This window comes from Achroia grisella, unplaced genomic scaffold (genome assembly GCF_030625045.1).
Source record: "Achroia grisella isolate CSIRO2021 unplaced genomic scaffold, CSIRO_AGI_Agris_v1 utg900, whole genome shotgun sequence".
Lineage (NCBI taxonomy): Eukaryota > Metazoa > Arthropoda > Insecta > Lepidoptera > Pyralidae > Achroia > Achroia grisella.
Window position 1 is genome coordinate 2,510,734 of NW_026713059.1, and position 24,149 is coordinate 2,534,882.

At 31.8% G+C, this 24,149-nt stretch overlaps 3 protein-coding genes across 3 annotated transcripts; 1 reads left to right on the forward strand and 2 right to left on the reverse strand.

Annotated features, from left to right (window-relative positions):
- Window positions 1–82: 82 nt before the first annotated feature.
- On the reverse strand, window positions 83–13,664 carry LOC131853239 (gem-associated protein 5-like). The gene is made up of 18 exons (XM_059204080.1): window positions 13,247–13,664; window positions 12,374–12,533; window positions 11,868–12,081; window positions 10,719–11,340; window positions 10,232–10,417; window positions 9,300–9,542; window positions 8,415–8,601; window positions 7,519–7,681; window positions 6,795–6,954; window positions 6,023–6,162; window positions 5,368–5,492; window positions 4,089–4,263; window positions 3,275–3,601; window positions 2,479–2,626; window positions 1,627–1,706; window positions 1,272–1,404; window positions 866–952; window positions 83–379 (listed from the first exon to the last, which is right to left on the reverse strand). Exons 1-18 carry the CDS (start codon window positions 13,441–13,443, stop codon window positions 97–99), a joined length of 3,630 nt encoding a protein of 1,209 aa, XP_059060063.1. The 5' UTR covers window positions 13,444–13,664; the 3' UTR covers window positions 83–96.
- Window positions 13,665–13,795: 131 nt separating this feature from the next.
- LOC131853280 (protein FAM50 homolog) lies at window positions 13,796–19,091 on the forward strand. Its single transcript, XM_059204131.1, has 6 exons — window positions 13,796–14,432; window positions 14,734–14,841; window positions 16,077–16,281; window positions 18,098–18,252; window positions 18,666–18,778; window positions 18,892–19,091. Exons 1-6 carry the CDS (start codon window positions 14,088–14,090, stop codon window positions 18,989–18,991), a joined length of 1,026 nt encoding a protein of 341 aa, XP_059060114.1. The 5' UTR covers window positions 13,796–14,087; the 3' UTR covers window positions 18,992–19,091.
- Window positions 19,092–19,318: 227 nt separating this feature from the next.
- Window positions 19,319–23,588, reverse strand: LOC131853281 (dehydrodolichyl diphosphate synthase complex subunit Dhdds-like). Its single transcript, XM_059204132.1, has 5 exons — window positions 22,766–23,588; window positions 22,496–22,629; window positions 21,231–21,379; window positions 20,529–20,704; window positions 19,319–19,534 (listed from the first exon to the last, which is right to left on the reverse strand). The coding sequence occupies exons 1-5, from the start codon at window positions 22,949–22,951 to the stop codon at window positions 19,328–19,330; spliced, it is 852 nt and encodes a 283-aa protein (XP_059060115.1). The 5' UTR covers window positions 22,952–23,588; the 3' UTR covers window positions 19,319–19,327.
- Between the last annotated feature and the right edge of the window lie 561 nt (window positions 23,589–24,149).

Here is a 24,149-nt window from a genome sequence, read left to right on the forward strand (position 1 = left end):
ATGGTTTACAACCACAACATGCAATGTAAAAAATATCACAACTTAAAATGACATATACATCAAACTTGAGGTATCTCTGAACCATAAAATTAAAAGTTAAACACCATTGGCAGTTTTCTCGTCCTTGCTGACTTCATTACCACTTTGTAAATTTTCTTTCATTAAAAGTTCAAATCTCGTAGGTAACTGTTCTAACGTCTCGTCCGTATCCACTGTGCCAGTTTTATTTTTTATCTGTTCTCGTTTCTCAGATACATGCTCGGCGAATTTAGTTTGACCAGCCACTTTAGCAATTTCTGTTGCTAAACTGAGCCATTCTTCTTTGTTTAATCTTCCAAGAGCAGTTGCAGCTTGAAGTAGATTTCCATGAGCTAAATAGCTGCAAGAAATGTTTTTATTATACTCTTAAAGCAGTAAGCAATTTACAAATATAGATTTTACACTGTAGTAATTAAATGTACTTAAAAACTAAAAGGTATAAGGTCTATTATTATTTAACGTCACATTACCAACTCTATACATGGAAATCAATGTAATGCACCGATAGAAAAAACAGCGTAAGTCATGACTTATTTTGAAATATCTTACTTTACAGGGTTCAGAGATCTACCTCCTTCAAAATGGTAATTAACAAGATATGTGTGGTACAACATGCTTGTTGTCCCCCTTATATTTCCTGATGCCTCACATAATGACATGAGATCCGTAGTATTCATGTAAATAGACGACGGCGTATACCATCAGGTATGCCGTTAGATTATTTGTCACGCCAGTTATATAAGAAATAAAATAAAAAAGTTTTTTTACATTCATAACTTAACAGAACTCACTCCAAATATAATACATCTGTGAATATAAAACTTACCATATGGCAGCCATATTATAAACTCCGTTGCTTTCACAAAACTGAGCCCACTGCACCAATATCTGATCAGCTATACTGTCCATGTATCTAAAATGACATAGTTCATAACATATTAGTCATATAACAGAGCCTATTTTTATGATGTTCTAAATATTACCTAAAATTGCAAGATTTCGGGAATTCCTAAAGACGTAACATGTTAATTGACTAAATACTTTATTTCTCTCTAGCCGTATGACTGACTATTATATTGAGAAGAATATAATAAACACATATATTCGGAGATTACTGGGGGCTAGCCCAAGACATAATTGATTTATTTTAAAAAAAAACTACAGTCCATGTGTCATTATATACAAACACAAACATTACATATTTTTTCTAGATTATAGAAATAGAACATTACCTTGTTCTACATAGAATATATGCTTCATTAAATAGCTGTGCCTCCGCTAGCACATCAACAGCACCTTTTATGTCGTGAATACTCAGTAATGTGGCCGCTTTGCGGTACACCGGCCCCCCATAAATCTTATTATCTGAAAAATCGTGGAAAATATATATTAAATGCAAGACCTGCCGGCAGTGGATCTTTTTATTCTTATAGGGTTTGCTCTTGCTTGTTAAAATTTGTATCTATACCATATTTAATATAGCAAATTATAGTTAAAAGCTGTAATCGTTGATTCAATAACAATATACCAATAGATTTTTAAATAGTAGGTTTTAATGGAAATAAAGTATATTTTTTATTCACTCACCGAATAGTTTATCACCTTCGCCTTTAGCTATAACTCTATCAATTTGTGATAAATACAGTTGTGTTGTATCTTTCCAATATCTATGAAAACAATAAGACATTTATTAAACAGTGTTGTGTTAGGAAACAATGTAGTTTTTATTGAACTGTAAAATAATAAGTTACTTTATTCTACATTTTCGGTTAAGTATGGTATTACTATTAACGATATATATATATCACCAACTACATATACACCTATAGGATATAGAATTTAGGAAATATTTTCAAAATCTTGACACATAGATAAGATTTAATAATAATAAAATATAGAATAGATTTTATGTCATACAAACTAACCATCAGCTGGCCTGATGGTAAGTGATAACCATCCCTATATACATGAACATGGCTATGGCTATCACGTTATCATGTGACACCCGCGATACCACTCTTGTAATGCCATTCCAGAACACTAACATCTAGAACTGTTCTTTCACTGCCTAATCAACACTTGACAACCTTAACACAGCTTCAAAGCAAAGCAGCTTGCTTGAAAAAGGTGAGACTAAGATATCCACGCACACTACATCCTTTTAAGTCTACCTATTAATTATATTTTATTTAGACTTCCTTTCCTAGAAGAGTATTTATTACGCTTCCTTTCGCTACCCTCAAACTGCAATATAGTTTACAAAGCAAGCTATATCTGGAGGCAAAATAGGCACACAAATATAGCCATTGAAACAAAAATGTTACAAAGTATTTTTTTACATCTTTAATTTTTTTTGTATTCTTAATTACTTAACTGTGAAAGACAGTATTGAAATGTTTCACACATTAATTATTCGGCCGTTATGTAAAAATATCTTACTTTAAGGAGACACACGGTGCAACGCTTAGTAAGAAAGGGCAGAGCAGGTCACGTTTGCTGGCGAATTGTATAACGGTGTCGATGTGGCCGCGGAATAAATTCAACATTATCCACCCCTCTAAGTTATGAGTGTTTAAATGTCTATCCACTGTAATTAAAATATCATATTCTACTATAATAAACAAATCTTTCACAAAAAAAAAAATAAAGAAATAGAAGCACTCGAACTTGCGATCTATATATATTTTGATACAACAACCCTAACAATATTTGACGACCTCGGTGGTCTAGCGGTCTAGCCAACCGCTTTACGTCCGATGGTCGCGGGTTCGATTCCTTCGCACGGCACAAACATTTGTATACATGAGTATGATTTTAGTATTATTGGTCTGGGTGTTTTATGCATTTACAAAGAAAAAAAAAACTATATATTTCTATCAGTTATCTTACTAGATAACCCATAACACAAGCTTTAGCTAGCTTAACTTGGGTCTAGATGGCGCTGTGTGAATTGTCCATTGTTGTGGGATTATTATCATTTATTAATACTTGGAAAAGTTCAAATTAATTTTGTGTTAATGCTATTTTTGTTTTTATTTTATTTAGGATCACCAACAATTGTATTATTATATATTATTTGAGTTATACCTATATAAATCGATAATTAATATAAATTTTCAATTGTGCCACAACACTATTTAAAAATTACAAAAAGCTAATACATTGGTAATGTCAAAATTGTCTCAGAGATAAAAAAAACAAAATAAGTAAAACTATTACGTCTAGTAATACTTACATTCTTTATCTAATACTTCATTAACCTCATTAATATTGCCAAATATTTTTATAAAATCTGTATCCACCGCCTCATCGCAGCCATTGCTTTGAACGACATCATTCGATTTGGAGTTATTGTTGAGATATTTATTGAGTAACATCCTTCCGGCTTGTACGTTGCATTTGGACATCTGTCTGGCTTCTATTGGCAATAAAAATTTCTTTGGTCCCTTTATTTTGGTTTCAAGTGTAGCGGCGACCCTTTCTTTCGATTCCTCATCATCTAACTCTTTTGGTTCCTTCTTCTGATATCTTTTCCTCTCGCGCTTTACTTCATGTCTAATTTCTGAAATAAAGCCAAGTCAGTATTAAGTAAGTAACTATAGATAAATATGGATTCTACTGCAGTTGACATTAAAAATCCCATAACACTAGAAATAGTACCATCGACCCCTCCTTCATATTCCTATAAAATCCTTTAATTATCCTCTTATATTTTTCTGTTAATTGGCAAAATTCTGAGCACATATTAACGTTTAAATGTATGCTCTAATATTACATGAAACATATATATATATATATATATATATATATATATTCATATATTTAAGTAATAATCATTATTAACTATATATAATATAAAAAAGAATACAATACTTATATATTTATATAGGCGTTACTTCGCATCACCTCCAAAAAACAAATTAAACAATCAAAACTTTTGCCATATCAAATCGCGGCTGAAGTAAAAATCTATTAATATACATATATATTGAGAAATTAAACACAACAGAAGAAAAACAAATATAATTAAAATAAAATTAATTGTTTACCTGTATAAGACTCTGCGGGATAGTCGTTGATGTCCCATATCCGGAGGCACCCTTCCGTACCACCGGACACCACCTTGGTGGGGAGATGCGGGTAGGCGCACCACGAGGCCGTTAGTGCGGTGTGCGTGTGCCCGCCGAATATATTTGTACAAACATCTTCAGCCACGTTCCAAACCTGAAATAAGACTTTGTTACAAAAACCTTGACATTCATAAGCAGCTAAAATGTCCTAAATAAATAATTTTTGGTTTTTACTATGTTAAATTTGAAAATTTTCTTTAAATAATATTAACAATTATAACATAGGGTTTACCTAGCAGGCCGAACGCTCTAGAAAACAAAAAAAATATGCATTGTACTCATTTCTATTGTAAGTGTTAATTAATACACAGTATGATGATGATATGTATACCTATATATCATTATTATTATTAATCTATCAAAATAGATAAATTACTAATATAGTTAAACGGCCGTAAGGTTATAGTTTAAAAGTTATTAATATAGCCGTGGACACGAGTGGTCGCTAGTGAAACCTAGTCGAAACGTCTAGAAAGGTACCATACATTTACAATAAAATTATTCGTGTTAAAACCAGTTTAACCATAGTAATAATATGTACTAAACGCAAAGTTTAAAAATAAGATAGATTTATATCTATGCTTATGCATAAGATGAGATATTTGTGAACTGCGTGACTTTGATTGACCACAATAATTAGTAGTCTGTATCTGTGCGTCTCCGTGCAAAAATTTCATGCTAATTGGTTCAGTCGTTAAAGCGTGAAAACATACATCAGCCCTGCGATGTCGTATCGAACCTATATTATTATTAGTGAAATAATTAACATTAAAATAATCCTTTGACATACCAATGCCAGAGAAAGTTTGTAGTGTAGGGCCGTTGGATCACTCCTGGAATCCTCACCGACACAGTTCTTTTAGCAGCCACAAATTAAATTACGCAGAGTGAAAGCAGGGACAATAAATCGGTACACAAAAAGTCGGTAGATGAAGAATGAATGATGTTATTAGTGAGAATGAACATGAAGAACTACGATACATAATGATAAATAAATGAATACAACGTTAAAGAAAGCGTAAGTATTTTAAAAAAGAGTAAGTATTATAATCAAGCGTACTGTATGTACTTGAGTCAAAGAGCGGTTCCGTTGAAATCGACGCCTAAAGTGTCGGGTCAAAATAAATATTTTCATAAGCGGAGCGTTTTATAAGTTCATGATAATGACGATAATAATTTCTATAACAAAATAACTCACTCTAACTGTGCCATCTTGAGAGGCAGAGAGCAACTGACCATCTAAGTGTGGGTTCCACATCACGTGATAGACTGTATTCTTATGACCAGTTAGTGTTTTCCACGTTTGTAATTCTTTACTGCCATCTAAAATAAAACATGTAATGTAGTTATATAGCGAGGAATAATGTGAAATAAAAATAAATCAATAACAAGGTTGACTGGAAGCATTTGGGATAAGGTATCTTATATATATATCGTGTATCTTTAGTTAATTTAAAGATTTGAGTTACAAACAAACAAACAAACACTCATAAAACCTCATAAACCTCATAGGTACCTGGATATGGTAATGACAGTGATAAAAAAATTACATGCACAATAGGGCAATAGAGTTGTATATATATATTTATATATAAAACAAATAATTGTGACTTTGACTCTATCACCTATATATTTGATTAAAATTTTATGTAATCTTAGATAACGGATTTCCTTTCTCAACCCATTTTGTCATGTCCTATGCAACCCTATTCTATTCTACACTTCTATAAAACGTTTAATTGAGCAGCAATGAATTCAAGCAATGTTCCAATTCTATACTTCAAGGTCAAGGAAATCATCTCAATGTGATATTAAAATAAAAATATTTTTAGAAAAAAAAAATTATCGCTTACCTTCCTTGTCACAGTATTCCAATATAACAATGGAATTGTTTTTATCTAGCGAACACACGGCAATGAGATTCTTGAATGGAGATTCTTCAGTCGAGTTCGACGTTTCTAACGGATGCCACTCAATGGTGTGGATCATTTTACTGTAATTAAGAAATTACAATATATAAAGTACAGGCAGTTCTCGTACTTACGGCATGTTAGGTTCTCGAAATACGCGACGTAAATCGAAACGACGTAAGTCGCGACATTTTTTTTCATATGTAAAACTCAAGAGTTAGGACCCACATGGACTCAAAATTAAAAACGTAAAATTATATATGCACTTATGAAATTGCTAGTTATTTTTGGTATGTGTGGGTTATTAATTTTAATAATAAGTAATGATAAAACTAACATGTAATGAGTAATAATAAATTAAACTTTTGGCTTAAAGAAACTATCAATTCCATATTGCTTCGCTTCTTTCTTTTTGCTATACAGGTCTTGTTAACACTGATAAGCTGCGCAAATTTTGTTATTAACTTTAAAACTTCTCTCAACATTAGGATCATCCTATGCCGAAAATAGAAACAATTTACGTATGCTTGAGGAATAGTGTCAAAATATTGCTCGACGGAAATAGAAACGACGTAAGTCGAGGAGTGCCTGTACTCAAAAACAGATTTTTATTCGTTGTCTTTGTCTACATTTATAGGTATATTCCTTCTTGCTTGAAAGCCTATTCGCTCATTAATGTGCGTACTGTAAAGCCATGCAATGTCAGTATACAGACCTGAAGATAAATGTGGCTGCGAGTAGAGTATGTGGTCGTTGTGGTGAGAGCGCGGCCACAGCGCCGCCCACGCTTCCACAGAGCATCGCCCGCGGGTACCAACGCCCGGTACTCAACTCATATTGCTGACCTTCCACGCTCACGGTTATCGGTGCCGGCGCTGTGGACATCACCAATACACTGTTTTTTATCGTGTGTAAAAATCTTCAAAAGACCATCTGGCGGACTCTTACCCACTAAAAGCCTGTTGCATAAGAGGTCTAAATATCCCATGTGAATAAAAGATTGTGAGTTTTAAGTATGAGTTTGAATTTTGAGTTTTATTTAACAAACTGACATGTGACATTCAATAGTTACCATCAGTACAGATAACATAATATTACATCCGTCAGTTATTAATACTGAAACGGATTTTAACCCGAATAACTTTATGATAAACTAGCAGACCCGGCCACGCGTTGCTGTGGCTAATAATTGACAAATAATCTGCAATAAAATAATATTGCGACTATAAATTGAATCCTCCAACCCTATCTTTCAAGTTGGAACAAATTGCTCACAATGTGCAATTCAATCAGTAATTTGCAATCGGTTCAGTAGTTTAGAAGTCCATCGTGGACAAACAACGTTACACGTAATTTTTAGACCTAAAGATAAAGTCCATAAATAATTTTAAGGTAAAGTCACTGTTACTTGTCGCAATAGTTAGAGGGTAAGGGCTCACCTTCATCTGGTTTGCTTGTGTTGTATACTACCAGACTTCCTCCTCCACACGCATATAAATTGTTCTCCTCCCCCCAGCATAGAGAATATACACCACCATTCAAAGCAGGCAGAAGCACACGAGCAGGCTTCTCATTTTTACCGCTCGTATCAATCAAACCAACCTAATGAAAAAAAAGGACATATTACAAAATTTACTTTATGTCAGAAAATTCAAAGTTGATTTCCTAAACAAAAAACCTATTACAATCTAAATCTTATGTGATCTCGACTTATCTCTAACAAGTTGAGATCACATAAGAGAAGCATTTACGCTACGCATTATGCTTAAATATGATATACACAGTAATGGGTATGCCATTACTGTGTATATCATATTTAAGCATATCCAATTAAAATGAATATAGCACTATTTCTCGACTTCTGTAATGAAGATTATATTGTTGGCCAGATTATAAGTTCTACTTACAAACATTTTAGTGATCTATAAGTGGTTACGGTCTATCAATCAGCATCAATCTATTATTTTTTGTTAATATTGTTCCTAAATATTAAAAATATAGCTTAATAAATTCAATTAAAATTGAATAAACAGTAGAAACAAAATGAGACCTAGAGAAAGTATTTACTATTGTTAAACACATAAAGTATTTACAATATTGTAAATAAATTAATGTAAATTTGGTAATCATTGTGGGCAACATTTTTTTATTGCTGGTAACACTTTATTAGTCAAATCCTTTCTTGTTTTTATTACTGTAAAGTGCTCTTCTGAAATACACGCCGTGCCATTAACAAACCCATTTTATTAAAAAATCCCTTGTCAAATACCAAGACCTATCCAAACAAATCATAAATCCGCTAAATCATACATAATTTATAAATTATTCAAATTACCCTCGATTCTGCAGTAGAGAATGCAAGTAAATTTTCTCTGACAGGATGCCATGCTGCTGTTAGCACTTTGCCCTGCACATTCTGCCAGTATGATGTCACATGGCCGAACTCCAAACGTGAATCATTCTCCTCTGATACTTTAGTTTCCCACACGCGGACTGCACCATCACCAACACTTATAGCGATTCTAATGAAAAAATTAAAATTAGTGAAAAATTACAGCAAAATCTTATAATGAGGATGCTTATATGTTTATCCATATTACATGGAAAACACTGTATTCAGAAAGACTTTAAGATCTAACGATTTCAACGGCCAAGCAGTCTGTTTAAAAAATACAAGCAAACAATCAAATATAGATTTTTAGAAGATATTAGGTGATACCCGCAATATCATCTGCTTTTTTCTAGATAAAAGATATTCTAGATAATAGCCAATATCAATAGTGATATGGTAACAGACAAATGGACACACATTCGCATTTATAATAAAAATGTTTACAATTACGAAAAATCATTGAATCTTACGTTTTATTTAGTTTTATTGAGTGCCTGATATTTCGGCATTGTTTTAACCGCCATGACCATGGGTAACTGAAGAGCAGCGGTTAGATGATCCACTGCTCTTCAGTTTAAAAAATCGTTTATGGGCAGACATATTCGTCTACCTTCATACGCATTCGTTGGTTGCCACTATTGAAATAAATAAAACGTGGTAAGATCCCATGATTTTTTGTATTGTACGTATATAAATAATGATCGCGTTAAATTTAAAACAGTATATAATATATAGAGTATATGCATAATATAGAAAACTCTAAGAAGGTACATGAATAAACAACTTGAAATAGTTTCACTAACTACTATAACACAAATAATTCCTTACTTCCCAGCGTCGTATGGGCATTGTTGTATGCCATAAATGTAACCTCCACAACTAGCGCGAACTGCAATTGTTTGCCGTGTAGCCAGTGAGTAGGAGATTAAGTTACGGTCCTGTGATACGGTCCATACAGGGTAATCCTCTTTAGATAATTCACTCGTTTGTAATCGAGGTGCAGACGACGCTATGCAGTACAAGCCACGTTTGTACAGTGTGTGTACAATGCGCCATTCTAACTTGTTTTTGCTGCAATATAATTATATATATATATATATGTACTATGTAAGGTTGACCTCCACGCAGTTCCCCTGAAAACCATCGTGATAAATTGCTGGTGAATTTGTCACAATGGGCTGACTGACCTGGCCTCATGCTCATCATCCTCTTATCGGGTGTCTCATTTCATTACCATGGAAAAAAAATATATGAAGTAAAATGGTGTATTATAGAAAAAGAAAACAGAGGCTCGCCGTTTAGCACAACTATCTTACTTCCGATGATTTCATAGGTTTCCAATGGTATGGAAGTTTCGATTCTAGTACGATACAAATGTATGTATGTATGTATGTATGTATGTATGTATGTATGTATGTATGTATGTATGTTTGTATGTCTGTATGTATGTACGTATGAGTATGTATGTATGTGTGTATGTATGAGTATGATTGTTTTAATTGTTCTGTGTATTCTATGTATATTAAGTATGTACTGCCTTGTTTGGGACAAGATTCTGTGTGATTTGTCCTGGGTTGATATTATTAACTGTATTATTTTGAATTAATATATTCACTTCTACTTTGACTAAGGAATATTAATGAAGATAAGGTAGCTAATTGAAGCTTGGAAAAAACTTAGCAATATCTGCACTGCATACTAAAATATTATCTTTTCTCTTTATGATATTCACAAATATTTAACAACGCAATTTTACTTACCAGTCTGTTTTCAAAGGATTACATTGCAACAATTGACTCTTTGCATCTGCTATGAGCAATATATCAGGTTTGTACCACAATATTGTTGACCAGCTAGGAGATTTATTTTTTGCATTTTTCCCAGTTGATGAAGCCACAAAGCAAGTTGCCACTTGTTTACCTGATTTAGACCAAATTCTTACACCACTGAAAGTGACATCAAGTTCGAATTACTACCTTGTATACATAAAATAATATATTTAAAATGTACAATAATAAATTGAATTGAATAAAATACGTTTTAATAATATTGATGCAATTTTTATATGATTAAAAAGAAAATTGCACCAATCAATATTAAAGAAATACAAGAATATCATCATCATCATCATACTCACATTAGGTGAAGGTAATATTTTTATTTAATACTTATTCATACAGAATACAAGGCATAGCATAAATATTACTTTTATACAGAAGCATGAAATTATTTCTAGCATTTACTTACCCATATTTTCCAATAGTAGCTAAAAGATGCCTATGAATATGAGTAGATTCAACATCAGTTGCAACAGTAACTTCTTTGTTGCTACTAGAGGCTCCATCATCACTTTTCTCATTATCAACATGTGTTTTATCTAAAGCTTGCACTAACGATTCTATACTCTCTTCAGGCTGATTCTTTCTTTTTAAAATAACATCCCTGAGCTTCTCGCATTCAGCTAAATAGTCTAGTGGTTCTTCCTCTTTCTTAACTTTTACAATGACATCTTCAGATATAAACTTTTTATGACCAAACTCATTAACCTCATGATCTTTATAAATATCAAACATATCATCTTCTTGCACCACTGCGGATTCATCAAAGCTATCCTCAGGTAGGTTTTTAACTACACCTGATACTTCTAACCTTTCTGTTTGGTGGTTTGGTTGTGATTTTTCTGTTTCACCAATGTTATCACTTTCATTATCAATTTGCCTTATTCTAAGCATTCTTTCTGTTGCTTTGCCGACTTTTTTGTCCATCTCTTTCAATGACTTTTTCAAAGCCACTTCAAACTGTGGACACCAGCTAAGACTGGTAATTTCATCATCTTGTCCACGCACTTTATACAGCAACTTAAATGGTTCTACAAAACATTTATTAATTGAAAATAGAAAAATTATATAACATGAAAAACAATAATGTTACTTTTTGATATTTACATTTATAGTTCTTTAACCATCAGAGAGATATTATAATGTTATAATATTATTAATTTGTAATTCTGACATATCTGGTTAATAATTCTATAATATTAGTGTTTCTGTTTCATAAAATTTTCTTGAGTTACATTACGAAGAAAATTTAATGAAACACTTAATGGTGAAACTATAAATAAACAACATTAATAATCAAAGAAAGAGTCTGTGTATGTATTTCTGCTGCCAAGTTGACCACTTCAGCTCAACTGGACTTGTGGAATGCATAAAAGTCATATTTAGTTGTAAAATTACAAAGTAAAAATCTTTGGGTTTTGGGTTAAAATCTTTATCACACAGTAAACTGCTTAAAGGCAATACTTTGAAAGATTACAGGTATAGCTCAGTATTGAGGAGGTTTCAATTTGTTCTGTTAATAGCTTTGTTAGTAAAAAAAATACTGCTATATCCTTACCATTTAAATCAACAACAAATATAACTCCTTGTTTGGTTCCGACAGCAACTTGTAAAGGTATGTGAGGGGAGCACTGCATGCAATTTGGTTTCATATTTTTTAGTAAATTACACATCCTTACAACATTAGAAGTTAGATCCCATTTCACAATATTACCGTAGCAACCAACGGATACAGCAATTGTCTTGTTGCAGTAACCTACACCGCAAACTTCCTATGGGTAGTAAAGTAAACTTTTAATTACACTATGTATATCAAATTAAAAAATTAAAACAAAGATTAAGAAAAGTATGGTTGTTATTTTTTAAGTAAATTTTTTTAGACTTTTAATTCCAAATCGAAACAAATTTTTACTATAATGTTAACTGAAACTATTGTTTTAATTAACTTTATTTGGTAGTTACACTAATTTTGATTATAAGCAACACCAGCAGAGTTCATATAGGGAGAACTTGACATGATATTAATTTAACATTATATGTTATCATAAATAATGCAAGTATAACCTCTTTTTCATGTACATGCACTTCATGGCTCTGTGTAGACTTAAAGCGCCATGTATTTTGTATTAACTCCATTGTCCATTGCTTAACTGAACCATCAGCACTTCCCATCAGCATTGATCGCTTTGCTGGCCATTCAGGTGATATATCTACACTAATAATTCTGAAAAGAAAAAGTAAAACAATTATTCTAATTTATTTTTAATGTTGTACATGTACTGTTTGAGTTACATATTCTTTTACAAAAAGTAGCTATTTTTTTGTACAGTCATTCAATATATCTGATATGTAAATTAAATAAAGTTTTTAGATTATACCATGTGCAATGTATCATGGTGCAGGTGACAGTTTCATTAATGTTTCATTTCACTCTTAAAAGTTGCTGCGACTTACAAATTATGATTTAGTATGTCAGCTGTACCACATTCATAATATATTCAATCATTAATCACATTATTAACTTAAATATAGCAATTGTTAAAAGCAAAATTAGTAACTGTCATACGCACCATGCTACAGCGAACACAGTATAATAAGTTTATTATTTCAACTATTATAAGTTTCTTATTTCTGGCAGTAAAACTCGTGGCTAACGTTAAGTTTGATCTTTAACAGGGTATCAATATTTATTTACTTAGTCATTAAGCTTGCAAGTTATTGTGATTGATTGCTGAATACTATAGATGTATAATACTAACTTTGTGTGGATAGATATGTAATCATTATTATTCGTATTTGATATAAGTAGAAAAAATATCTAAGAACTTTTGCAACTTACTCTACCCTCATACCAGATAATTTTATTCATAAGAAATTAGGTTATGTAGTAATAACTATTATATTATCCTGTATATAATAAATATTAAATAGTCTTACTTCTCGGAGTGTGCTCTGTTAAGGACGTGTGCTTTATAGCTCGAATTTCCTCCAGATAAACCGGTATTCGAAGGCAATGGCTCCAAAACACAAATGCTTTTGCTCGGACCTCCGTACACCAACCAATTGTCTGTACTCACAATAAAACCTGATACTCGGAACCAATTTGGAGAAGGAAACAATATTGCCTCTTCCATGATTGTAAGTTTTAAAATGACGGAGTTCAAAACACGTTTAAAATAAAATACACCGGTGAAACAAAACAACAATGACTATAACACAGAGTACGTTATTAAATTTGAACAAGTAAATCCACCGTCATCTACTCTATTTTAGTTTTTGGTTTGGTTTCCCCTCACTTGTACTCAAATATTATTATAATTATATTGTTTTATATAACTTTTGTTCGCGCGCTAAATTATGGACTCTCATAACTTACAATAATTACATTACAAATACAGAGTACACATTGTAATGGAATACCATAGACAATTGCTTTTCTACATCTCTCTGTCTGAATTGACACTTTTATTCTGTGCTCGTAATGCCCGTATCTTTCTGATCTGTCATGTATTTGTTCAAGTTGCGTTATTTTATTGTTTATTATTATAATTTAATATTTTTTGGAAACGTACATTGTTGTTCAATGAACAAAGTAAATTGATTTTATTATCAACTCTGAATTGTGGTAATTGTTTTATAGGCTAGATTGATGTCCAGTGGATTTGATGTTATGAACTGAATTTTGTAAACGAATAATACTTTACTAAAGTATTTTTTTAAAAAACACTTGTTCTACAGTAAATATTACTGCCCGCCTTATTAAATTATATACATTATAATGGCACATTATAAGGGTGCTGCCTCTGAGGCAGGTCGCGCTATGCACCTCATGAAGAAGCGAGAAAAAGCTCAGCAAGAAATAGAACTACGTAAAAAGAAAATAGAAGAAGATCTAAAAATAGATAATATCGAAAACAAGTTTGCTACACATTATGATGCAGTAGAACAACAATTGAAAAGCTCTACTATAGGTTTGGTAACCCTTGACGAGATGAAGGCGAAACAAGAACACATAGTACGTGAGAGAGAGAAGAAACTGGCACAGAAGAAGGCTGAAAAAGAAAAAGAGAGACAAAAGGAAATTGAAGCAAAACAGGCACAGAAAAATAAACAGAAACGACAGGTTTTATCTTATTTATTACAATTTTATGTAATATTCATGTAGTTCAATTATTCATTGGACCTTATGCTAGACTATCCCATAACATGGCAACAAATATCAATACATACTAACTAAAAGAAATGATAAGACTAATTAAAAAAAATGTGTTTTGCCCAGTAAAATTAGCTATCCGAACTGGAGTATATAAAAAGAGCTATATGAATAATTAATTTTGGCTCACTTTATAATTTTCATAACATTTATTTTATTCATGTAAACTAAATATTTTTTTATGATGACCTCAAGTATGTAATGTTTACAGATTCAAGCACTTTCTTTTGACATGAATGAGGAGGAAGAGGAAGATGTATCAGAGGAGGAAATTAAAGTTGAAGAGCCTGAAATGAACTGGAGAGATAAAGAAGAACCTGTAAGTAGAACCAACTTAATGCTATGAACAATCAACAAGAAACAAATTTCAATAACATTCTAAAGGATTAATAAAAAAACTTCCATAATCTTGATGAAATTTATATAGGACCATACCATATGAGAATATAACAGCTTTCCAGTAAAAAGAATAATTAAAATTGGTTTATTTTTATAGTAAAAAGTTATTTTTACATAAAAATTATGAGATAAGGTTGTCAAATCAGACAACCTTTTTTAAGATGGTTGAATATTATATGCCTACATGTGCCAAACTGTAAAACTGGTTACAACAAGAAAGTATATGATAGAGGTAATTTTCTTTTTATTTAAGTATACATACCTTATATGGGTATAGTAATAGTGTTATTAGTGTCAGTAATTTTAATCTACTGTACTTATACCTGTAAGATGTAAACTTGGATCTCACAGCTATAAATTTACATACTGTTTTACTTACAGTAATCTGGTTACTTACTTACAGTGAGTGAATCAATCTCACTATAAATACCTAATTACAATTAGTATTAAAATACACATAAGTTATTGTTTGCTAACTTTGTTTAGATTCACACATAATTTTAACCTTCAGTGTTTGTATAATTAAAATTCTGAAACTGAATTTCTTATGTTAAATGAGCAGTTTCGGTCACAGACCCTTTGATATTAAAAACTACACAATAAAAAACCACTAAACATATTGTGACTTGGTTGCATTTTATTTTATAGTTTTTTTTGTTGTGAAATCAACAGGAGATTTAATAATAATAATCTCAGCAACAATTCACACAGCGCCATCTAGACCCAAGTTAAGCTAGCTAAAGCTTGTGTTATGGGTACTAGACAACTGATACAAATACATAGATATTTTTTTTGGTAAATACATACATATTGTACATAGAAAACACCCAGACCGATACAAACAATCATACTCATGAATACAAATGTTTGTGCCGTGCGAGGAATCGAACCCGCGACCATCAGTCGTAAAGCGGTGTGCTAGACCGCTAGACCACAGAGGTCGTCATTTCCAGGGTAATTTCAAGTGATATTCGATTTTACATGATACATTACTACAAACTAGGGCAATAGCCCTAGTTTGTAGTAATATACTAAGAACCATCCCCCTCCCATCCCCTTCTCCCAATGACCTAGAGATGAATTGTATACACCATAGATATTTACACACCACAAAGCACCCACTGCTATAATTTATTATTATAATTGCATTATTAGCTACTGAAAAAAATAAAGAAGAATCCAGATGTGGATACATCATTCCTGCCTGATAGAGAACGTGAGGAAGCAGACTTAAAACTTAGGGAGGAACTTCGTTTAGAATGGGTGATGACACAAGCTAGCCTTAAAGATGAACCAATTACTGTCACCTTTAGCTATTGGGATGGCTCTGGACATCGACGAAATGTGACTTTAAAGAAAGGTAATGTAATAATAATGTTTGTGTGAATTGAAGAATAGCTTACTCCAGCTAATAGCACTATAGCTCTATGACTGACTATTCCCCTCTCAACTGCTCTCCTGTGTAGAAACGATTCCCCATAATGAAAATCATTACTTAGACAATCCTTGAAATGCATGAACATTGCAAGCGATTACTAAATTATTATCAATAAATTTTGAAACTCATTTAATATTTTAAATTAATCTCATTAGTGTCACGTGAACTTGAATAATGATATTAGATTTATTAGATTAATTATTATTATATGACAAAAATATTTAATGTCAAAAATATTGTAGTTTTTTATAATGTTTATAGTTAATAAATATTATAAAAAATAACTACAATATTTTGATTAGTTCATATTCATTATAAGACATTTGAATCATGGACAATTTCAAAAACTAAACTTTAACTATAGGCCTTGACATATCATAGACAAGGTTAATAGTAAGGTAATGTTATATAGAAGGCCTGTTATGCCTCTGTGTTCCAGTTATACTAATACCTAACCTAACCTAACCTTTATTTATAGCTAGAACACATAGTACAGGCAAATTACTCTTAGCAGAGACAGTGGGTGAGACAGAATACTCTCTGGTGGTGACCACCACTTTGGGTATATTATAAATTGTACAATTGCATATGACACCACTAGTATATTGTAGTTAGAAACACCAGTAGGTTAACAACCTGAGTATGAAACTGTGACGACATTCAACCCTGTAAATGTTAGACATGTCTAATTTTAATTTGCATAATACATAATATCAGCCTTTGTTCTAAATCCTTGTTATTCTTTTGAGATAATAGTTATTATATACTGAACATGAACTCCCAAATTTTGCTGTGAAGGTGATCGGGCAATGAATTTTAATTTTTTTTTATTGTGATGTTATGGCTTATTTAGGTGATGTAATATTGAATTTGAGCGCCTGTTCACAAATAGATATTTTTTATGAAATTAATAAAATGTTTATGTTGCTTTTATTAAGTATACAAGAATATACATTTACTTGACGAAATTTATGTAAAATACTTGTAACTAATATACTATATCTATACTAATAATATAAAGAGTAAAGATTTTATTGTTTGTTTTACATTAAATAGAATCCAAATTTTCTCCACCGTTTGAACAAAACTTTTATTATAATAATCCTACACTATCTCTGATGAACATAGGCTATAGAATAATTTCAAAAACTAGGGTTCCTCAAATGATAACCTCCATCCATCCAAATGTATGTGTGAAAATATACAAAATTGTTGCACTGCGCACGCTTCGCAAATTATTGACAATACAGCAAAGCGATGATGAAGCTATTCTATGTTATGTTAGTAATGATGATGTAGTTATGATAGTTTATGATAGAATACATAAATATCAAACAGTGTATATGGATGTGTGTGTGTTGAAATTTATATTTTACTGCTATACCTACTGTTTTAAATTATTTTAACGGATTGGTGCATTCGCTTGCGCGCCTATGCTTACCTGCGCTTAATGGTTTGCGCTGGCGGTGCACCAGAGGAGGATGATAAGATGATCACGATTGTTACCAGGGCCAACCGCGTGGCGGTCAACCTGACATGGTATATTACTGGCAATGAAGTCATCAGTCCACATTACTAACAATCCCCTTTTCCTTACTACTATACCATAAAAATCCGTGCGAAGCCAGGCGACCGCTAGTTTCTATAAAAAGAAAAAGCTATGAACTCTAGTTCACAGTGTCCTAACATACTACCCTATTTATTATATTATTTTTTAATATCCTGCATTATATTTTAGGGAACTCAATTTACCAATTTCTACAGCGTTGCTTGGACACGTTGCGGCCCGAGTTTAGTGAGCTCAAGACAGTGTCTGCTGACCAACTCATGTATGTGAAAGAAGACCTTATACTGCCCCACCATTATACATTTTATGACTTCATAGTCATGAAGGTATGTTTTTAATATAATTTTAACATATTTATTATATTAATATTGAAAATAATTTTTGCCAATTGAAATCAATTTCTGTTTAGCTCGCTGGCGGGCAGGTATACGCTCGTGCGTATATATATATTTCCATATTGTTCTTTATATTTTATTATCCTTGTACAAGTTTTTATTAAAAAGACACTGAAGAAATTATTTAATTTTTTGAAGGAGATTTTTTAAGTAAAAGAAAGGGCATGTACGTCTCCTTAGAGTTCTTTGGCATTTATTAATAGAGACGAGTAAAAGTCAATGTCACTAAAACGACGTTCAAGACAGAAAAAAATATAATTTTATTTTTTTCCGTAATATAAGTATAATAATACATAACAATATTAATGTAGATATACTGACTCTGCTGTTACTATTTTTCCTAGGCACGAGGAAAAAGCGGTCCGTTGTTTCAGTTTGATGCATCAGATGATGTAAGATTAGTTAATGATGCCACACAAGAGAAGCAAGACTCACATGCAGGCAAAGTATTGTTAAGGTAATTATTTTACTCTATGTCTATCTAACTAACAGATTATTTTTAATATTGGTTACAAACAAGAAGCTGTGAATAAGACGTTTGACCGAATATTTTTTTATTTATTCTTTCAGATCTTGGTACGAGAGAAATAAACACATTTTTCCAGCTTCCAGATGGGAGCCATATGATCCTACCAAAACATATTCAAAATATACAATCAAAGGAAAATGAACTATTGTATATTACAATAGTTGTTGACATTTCATATCAAAGTAATTGATGTTAAAAACAAGCAGTAAATCGGGCAATAAAAGTAATTAAATAAGTTCTTATACATATATTTTTTTATTACCACAGATGTATACATTCATTTACGTTCATCTTAAGAAATAAAAAGCTATATTTCTTATGCCTCCTGGATACGAATATCTCACTTTCAATTGGAAAGTAAAAATCTGTACTTTATTCTTCAAATCTCAATACAGTACGTCCAATTCACCTTGCAGTTAAGCCATTATGTATCTTAATGCCTAAACTGCAAAGTCTATAAAGTTCTATAATGTTGTTTTATTGAGTTAACGAAACCTCGTTAAGTCGTTGTTGAAGTCTTCTGTTATTTAATTGATCTAAAAACATCTGTCTAGTCTTACTGAATGGCATCACTGCTTTGGAAGCTGGAGCATGTCTCTGGTAGTGTATTATAGCTGCTAACAAGTTCCAAATTGTTAATTCAGGCCATAAAACATCACAGAAGTACAGTACAGTATTTGATACCTGAAAGAAAATTTTGAAATAGGGTTTACTGTTTGCTCTGGAGCAGGGTGCAGGTGCCAGTTACGAATTTTAAATTTAACAATTGCTACATTTAAGTTAAAACAGTTACTAAGGATTTAATATATTATGAATGTGGTACAGCTAAAATACTAAGTCATAATTTGTAAATCGCGGCAACTTTTAAGAGTGAAACGAAACATTAATGAAACTGTCACCCGCAATATGCTACAGAGCACATGGTATAATGAAGCTAAATTCGTTTTAACTAGTATTTTAACATGAGACTTGAGTCCCGAGAGCTGATGACTACTTTGACTAGAAGGTATGTTGGCTATTCTAAGAGGCAACACTGCCAGTGTCTCGGCTACACTGCCGCCGCTTTGGATTACAATGATTGTTTTTTTTTAATAGGTTTCATTGTATGTATATAAACAATATGATATGAATATTTATAACTATATTGAATGAGCGGTATTTCAATTTTAATTAGACTTCAAACAGATTCCAAATTTGGTTAAATTTTGGGTGAATGTAACATCACATCTTCGCGAATTATCTGTCCATTTTTGATAATATTTTTTAATCAATATAGTCTTATTGTAAATTTATCCCGAAGTTTTTTTTAACCGGCAAGACAATGACGCCTCTTTTACTAAATTCACCAAAAGTAAGTATGTAATATTATATTATCTGTGGTAAAACTAATGAAAAATTTGACCTAGTTTTGTTTTGGTTTCTTGGAATAAAAGTCTCTAATTCTAGAAAACTTGGAGCAATTGTGTCATTATTTTTTACTGTGATTCTAGAAATGTTATTTAGGGTTACGGTTCCAAAGTTTAAATGCATACATAATTTCTTTTTTCTGATTTTTCTCTCGATGGATACAATGAATCCTGTCACCCCGTTTCGGCTTGACGTTGAGTTCTGGGATATCCTGTATATTGATGATGACGATGATGAATAATACAGTAGTTGTGTGATATCAAAGCACTACCTGCCAAAGCATGAAGTCAGACAGCCTGACTTCACCAGACGTCCTCACCAAAAGATCAGGTTCTCCAAGTTCTAATGATGAGGTTATGAGATCCTCATCAATGTCATCCGGAGTAAGTTGTTTATTTTTGACACGGTCTACTATATGTGATGCAGCACGACTGATTTCATCTCGACCTATAGACAATTATAATTTATAATCCATAGATTACCTACTTATCTATACAAAATAGGTAATTAACTTAAAAATATCATATCAACCTATTATTTTCCTCTTGCTCCCATGGGCCTCGATGGCCTCGGTGGTCTAACGGTTTAGCACATCCGTTTTACTTCCCGTGGTCGCGGGTTCGATTCCTCGCAAGATGCAAACACTTGTGTTCTTGAGTACGAGTGTTTGTGTTGGTATGGCTATTTTATAAGTTTGTATATGTAACAAAATATATTTAAGTATTTCTATCAGTAGTTTAGTATCAATGACACAAGCTCTGTTTACCTTGGGACTAGACGTCACTGTGTGAATTGTCCTGAGATATTATATTATATTAGAGAGGGTTGACGTAAGTAAGTAAGAAAAATATAAAAAACATAGTAATTGTATGTAAAAATATATGTTATAAAGCTATAATAATAAAATATATGTATTATATTGTCATATAAAGGTTATTATTATTATTGCAATTTACTAAATTACATTACTTGCCTGTATAAGCAACAGCAATATTGAGTCGTAACTTTTTATTGCGTCTAGTTGCAATCATACAGGATGAAGCAATGGCGTTGAAGTCTTTCGGTAGAAGAGAAAGTCTCCCAGTTATAACAAGGCGTAGTCCTAAGTTATTTACTTCGTTACTGAAAATTAATTCGCAAATTATTATAAACGCGAAAATTTATGTGTTACTCTTTAACGCAAAAACTACTGAACGGATTTTGATGAAACTTTACAGTAATATAGCTTATATTAGAATAACATACAGCATATGGACGAAGTAGCGCGGGTCAGCTAGTATACCCATTAGTATTATCTCTCTTACAATAAGCACTGAAAACTATAATTCCAGCATTATGCTGAACTCTGTTTTTTAATGTGTGTAAAATATTGCTTGTATTTTTTATCATACGGATCAATCAATTATATTATTATTCAATCATCACGGCCTTCCCTATACACTCCTTTACACAAATTCTCCTCTAATTAATTCAAATTTGCATTTGTACTTGTAAATCGCGAGACGCCTTTTAAACTGCTGGTTCCACAATACCATGTACCTGTCTCATCTTACCTGTGGCAATATATAATATCCATGGTACATTGAACTTTAGTCGTCATATTTAAAGATCGAGTATATATCAGACTAGCTGTGCCCGCGACTTCGTCCGCGATTTATAGTACCTTGACTAAATAAACAAAAAATATTCAATAATCTAATAATAAAAACTTTATTGTGCATAAAAAGAAGAACAAATAATTACAAAAAAGAAAGAAAGAAAAAAAAATATGTGAACAAAAGGCGACCTTAGCGCTCAAAGCGATCTCTTAACAGTTTCATTGTTCTAATTTTATTTTACCCTCTTAAGGGTTTGTTACCCCACTTAGGGGTAAAATAAAATAGGAGTTTTAAAAGTTTAATGTCATATTTATTTATATTCAATTAACAACCTAAAACATACGTTTCAATCTTCTAACTTTAAAAATGATAATACTAGAAGTAACTTTAAAATGTAGCCAGTATTTTCTCAGAGTTGGACAATCTGTGTACCGAATTTCATTTAAATCAGTTCAGTATTCGTTTTGGCGTAAAAGCGAGATAGACAGATTTAATTTTGCATTTATAATATTAGGAGATTAAGTTTATGAGATTACAGTACGGGTAGATACAAATAATTACCAATATAGATATCTATGTGTTCGTGTGTTATATGTAGATACATTTTGTAAATTAAAGTATTAATTAAAGTGGTACATACATCTCCTCTAAAAAACATTTCAACTTTTCGTATGCTATATTCATGATAGTATTTACTTCTTCTTGAGTCCGTTTAAAATTTTCAATACTAAAAGCATAAACGGTAACTTCTCTGACACCAAGTACTGAACACCACTGTAAAATTTTTATTTTTATTATTTATTTATTAAGATTATTATTTATAATACCAATATGCTATGTTGAGATAATATGTAACTAATGATATACAAAATTAAACAAATTCAACTTGTATTTGTAATATATTAAATACCTTTAAAATTTCCGTAAGTTTATCGAAACCCTTACTATGACCTACGTCGCTCTTTACACCTTTTTTTTTCGCATAACGACGGTTCCCGTCCATTATAAAGGCGATGTGCTCAGGCACACGACCGGTCTTCAATACCTTTATAGAAAAATAGTGTAACAATGAAACGTTATCATTAAACCATATCATTTTAAATATATCGAATAAAGACGTATTTCACTAAACGACACTTTGTAAATAGTGATTCGATACAACTGATTTGTTCGACGCGGTTAATTGAAATGTGATCTTTAAACATGACATGACTCCGTAAATAAATATAGCCTGACTCAGAGAAAAAAAAGCAGGCTAAGGACATTTTGAACGTGATAAATAGGGTTCCGCAGTAATAACTGTCCATTTATAGCTTTGGAGGAGTCCTCTTTTACCAGCATTTCCGACTGCGCTCTTATTAATTTATTTACCATAGGGAGGTGCTAAAGAACAACAACTGATTGAAATGCTAAGGTATACATTTTTTGTAAATATGTAGGTACATATACCTATACAAAATGTGTATATTTATAATGAACACCGGTGGGTGTTAATACAAACATAGGTACCTACTCGAAGGAATAAAATCTTTGTTGCGTGCGGGAATCAAATCGGCGATAAAAACCGATGTATTAAATGGCTAAACCACTGAAGTCGTCGATTATTTATTACATACCTATATAAAATTTTCCTGTTCGGCTGACTTCGTTCTGACTGATTCTTATAAATTTTATGCTTGTGCTTATCAGTAATCAGGTCTGAGCTTATAACGTAAACTATTTGTATAAGTACCTCTGCGTTATCAATTTTATTGTTTGCTCATAAGTTTTAATGACATAGCATTACATTATATACAGAGACCATATCAATAATCCATATCAATCGTTATTTTTTAATGGCGATATTAGTATCTACTTTAATAATTTTACACTCTCGGCGGTCAAAACGTTTAGTAATTATACATTTTTTTAAATTGTTCCAGAACATACATACATAAACTTGTATAAATTGCGTAATTTTATATCTCGTAAAGTTTTGATATTCAATATTCTACAACTCGTATCAGTGTCGGAAGTAAACAATTATATGTTAAACAATAAATTAATTTAATTGATTTTAATCATCATTAAAGAAGTACCTCGCCGTGATTATTATAATAATCATCAACCTTGATTAACGGATTCAAGGCTCGGAACGCTACGCCTGGTTATCTCCATATGAATATATTTAAAATATTCTTTGAAGCAATTCACGATACTCAAACTTTGGTTGAGCCTATTGATAGAATGAATGGGCTCGATCGATGTCTTAGTAAAAAATGTTTTACATGGCCCCCTTTGTTATTTACCGTCCA

Coding starts and splice junctions, on each gene's coding strand:
- LOC131853281 (XM_059204132.1), bottom strand. CDS start 22,951: ATGATATGGTTTAATGATAACGTTTCATTGTTACACTATTTTTCTATA. Junction 20,705..21,230: donor TATTGCTGTTGCTTATACAG/GCAAGTAATGTA, acceptor AATTGTCTATAG/GTCGAGATGAAATCAGTCGT. Junction 19,535..20,528: donor CTGACTTCATGCTTTGGCAG/GTAGTGCTTTGA, acceptor ATTTTCTTTCAG/GTATCAAATACTGTACTGTA.
- LOC131853239 (XM_059204080.1), bottom strand. CDS start 13,443: ATGGAAGAGGCAATATTGTTTCCTTCTCCAAATTGGTTCCGAGTATCA. Junction 3,602..4,088: donor TCCCGCAGAGTCTTATACAG/GTAAACAATTAA, acceptor GCTTTATTTCAG/AAATTAGACATGAAGTAAAG. Junction 2,627..3,274: donor TGAAGTATTAGATAAAGAAT/GTAAGTATTACT, acceptor TTTTAATTACAG/TGGATAGACATTTAAACACT.
- LOC131853280 (XM_059204131.1), top strand. CDS start 14,088: ATGGCACATTATAAGGGTGCTGCCTCTGAGGCAGGTCGCGCTATGCAC. Junction 16,282..18,097: donor AAATGTGACTTTAAAGAAAG/GTAATGTAATAA, acceptor ATTATATTTTAG/GGAACTCAATTTACCAATTT. Junction 18,253..18,665: donor ATGACTTCATAGTCATGAAG/GTATGTTTTTAA, acceptor TATTTTTCCTAG/GCACGAGGAAAAAGCGGTCC.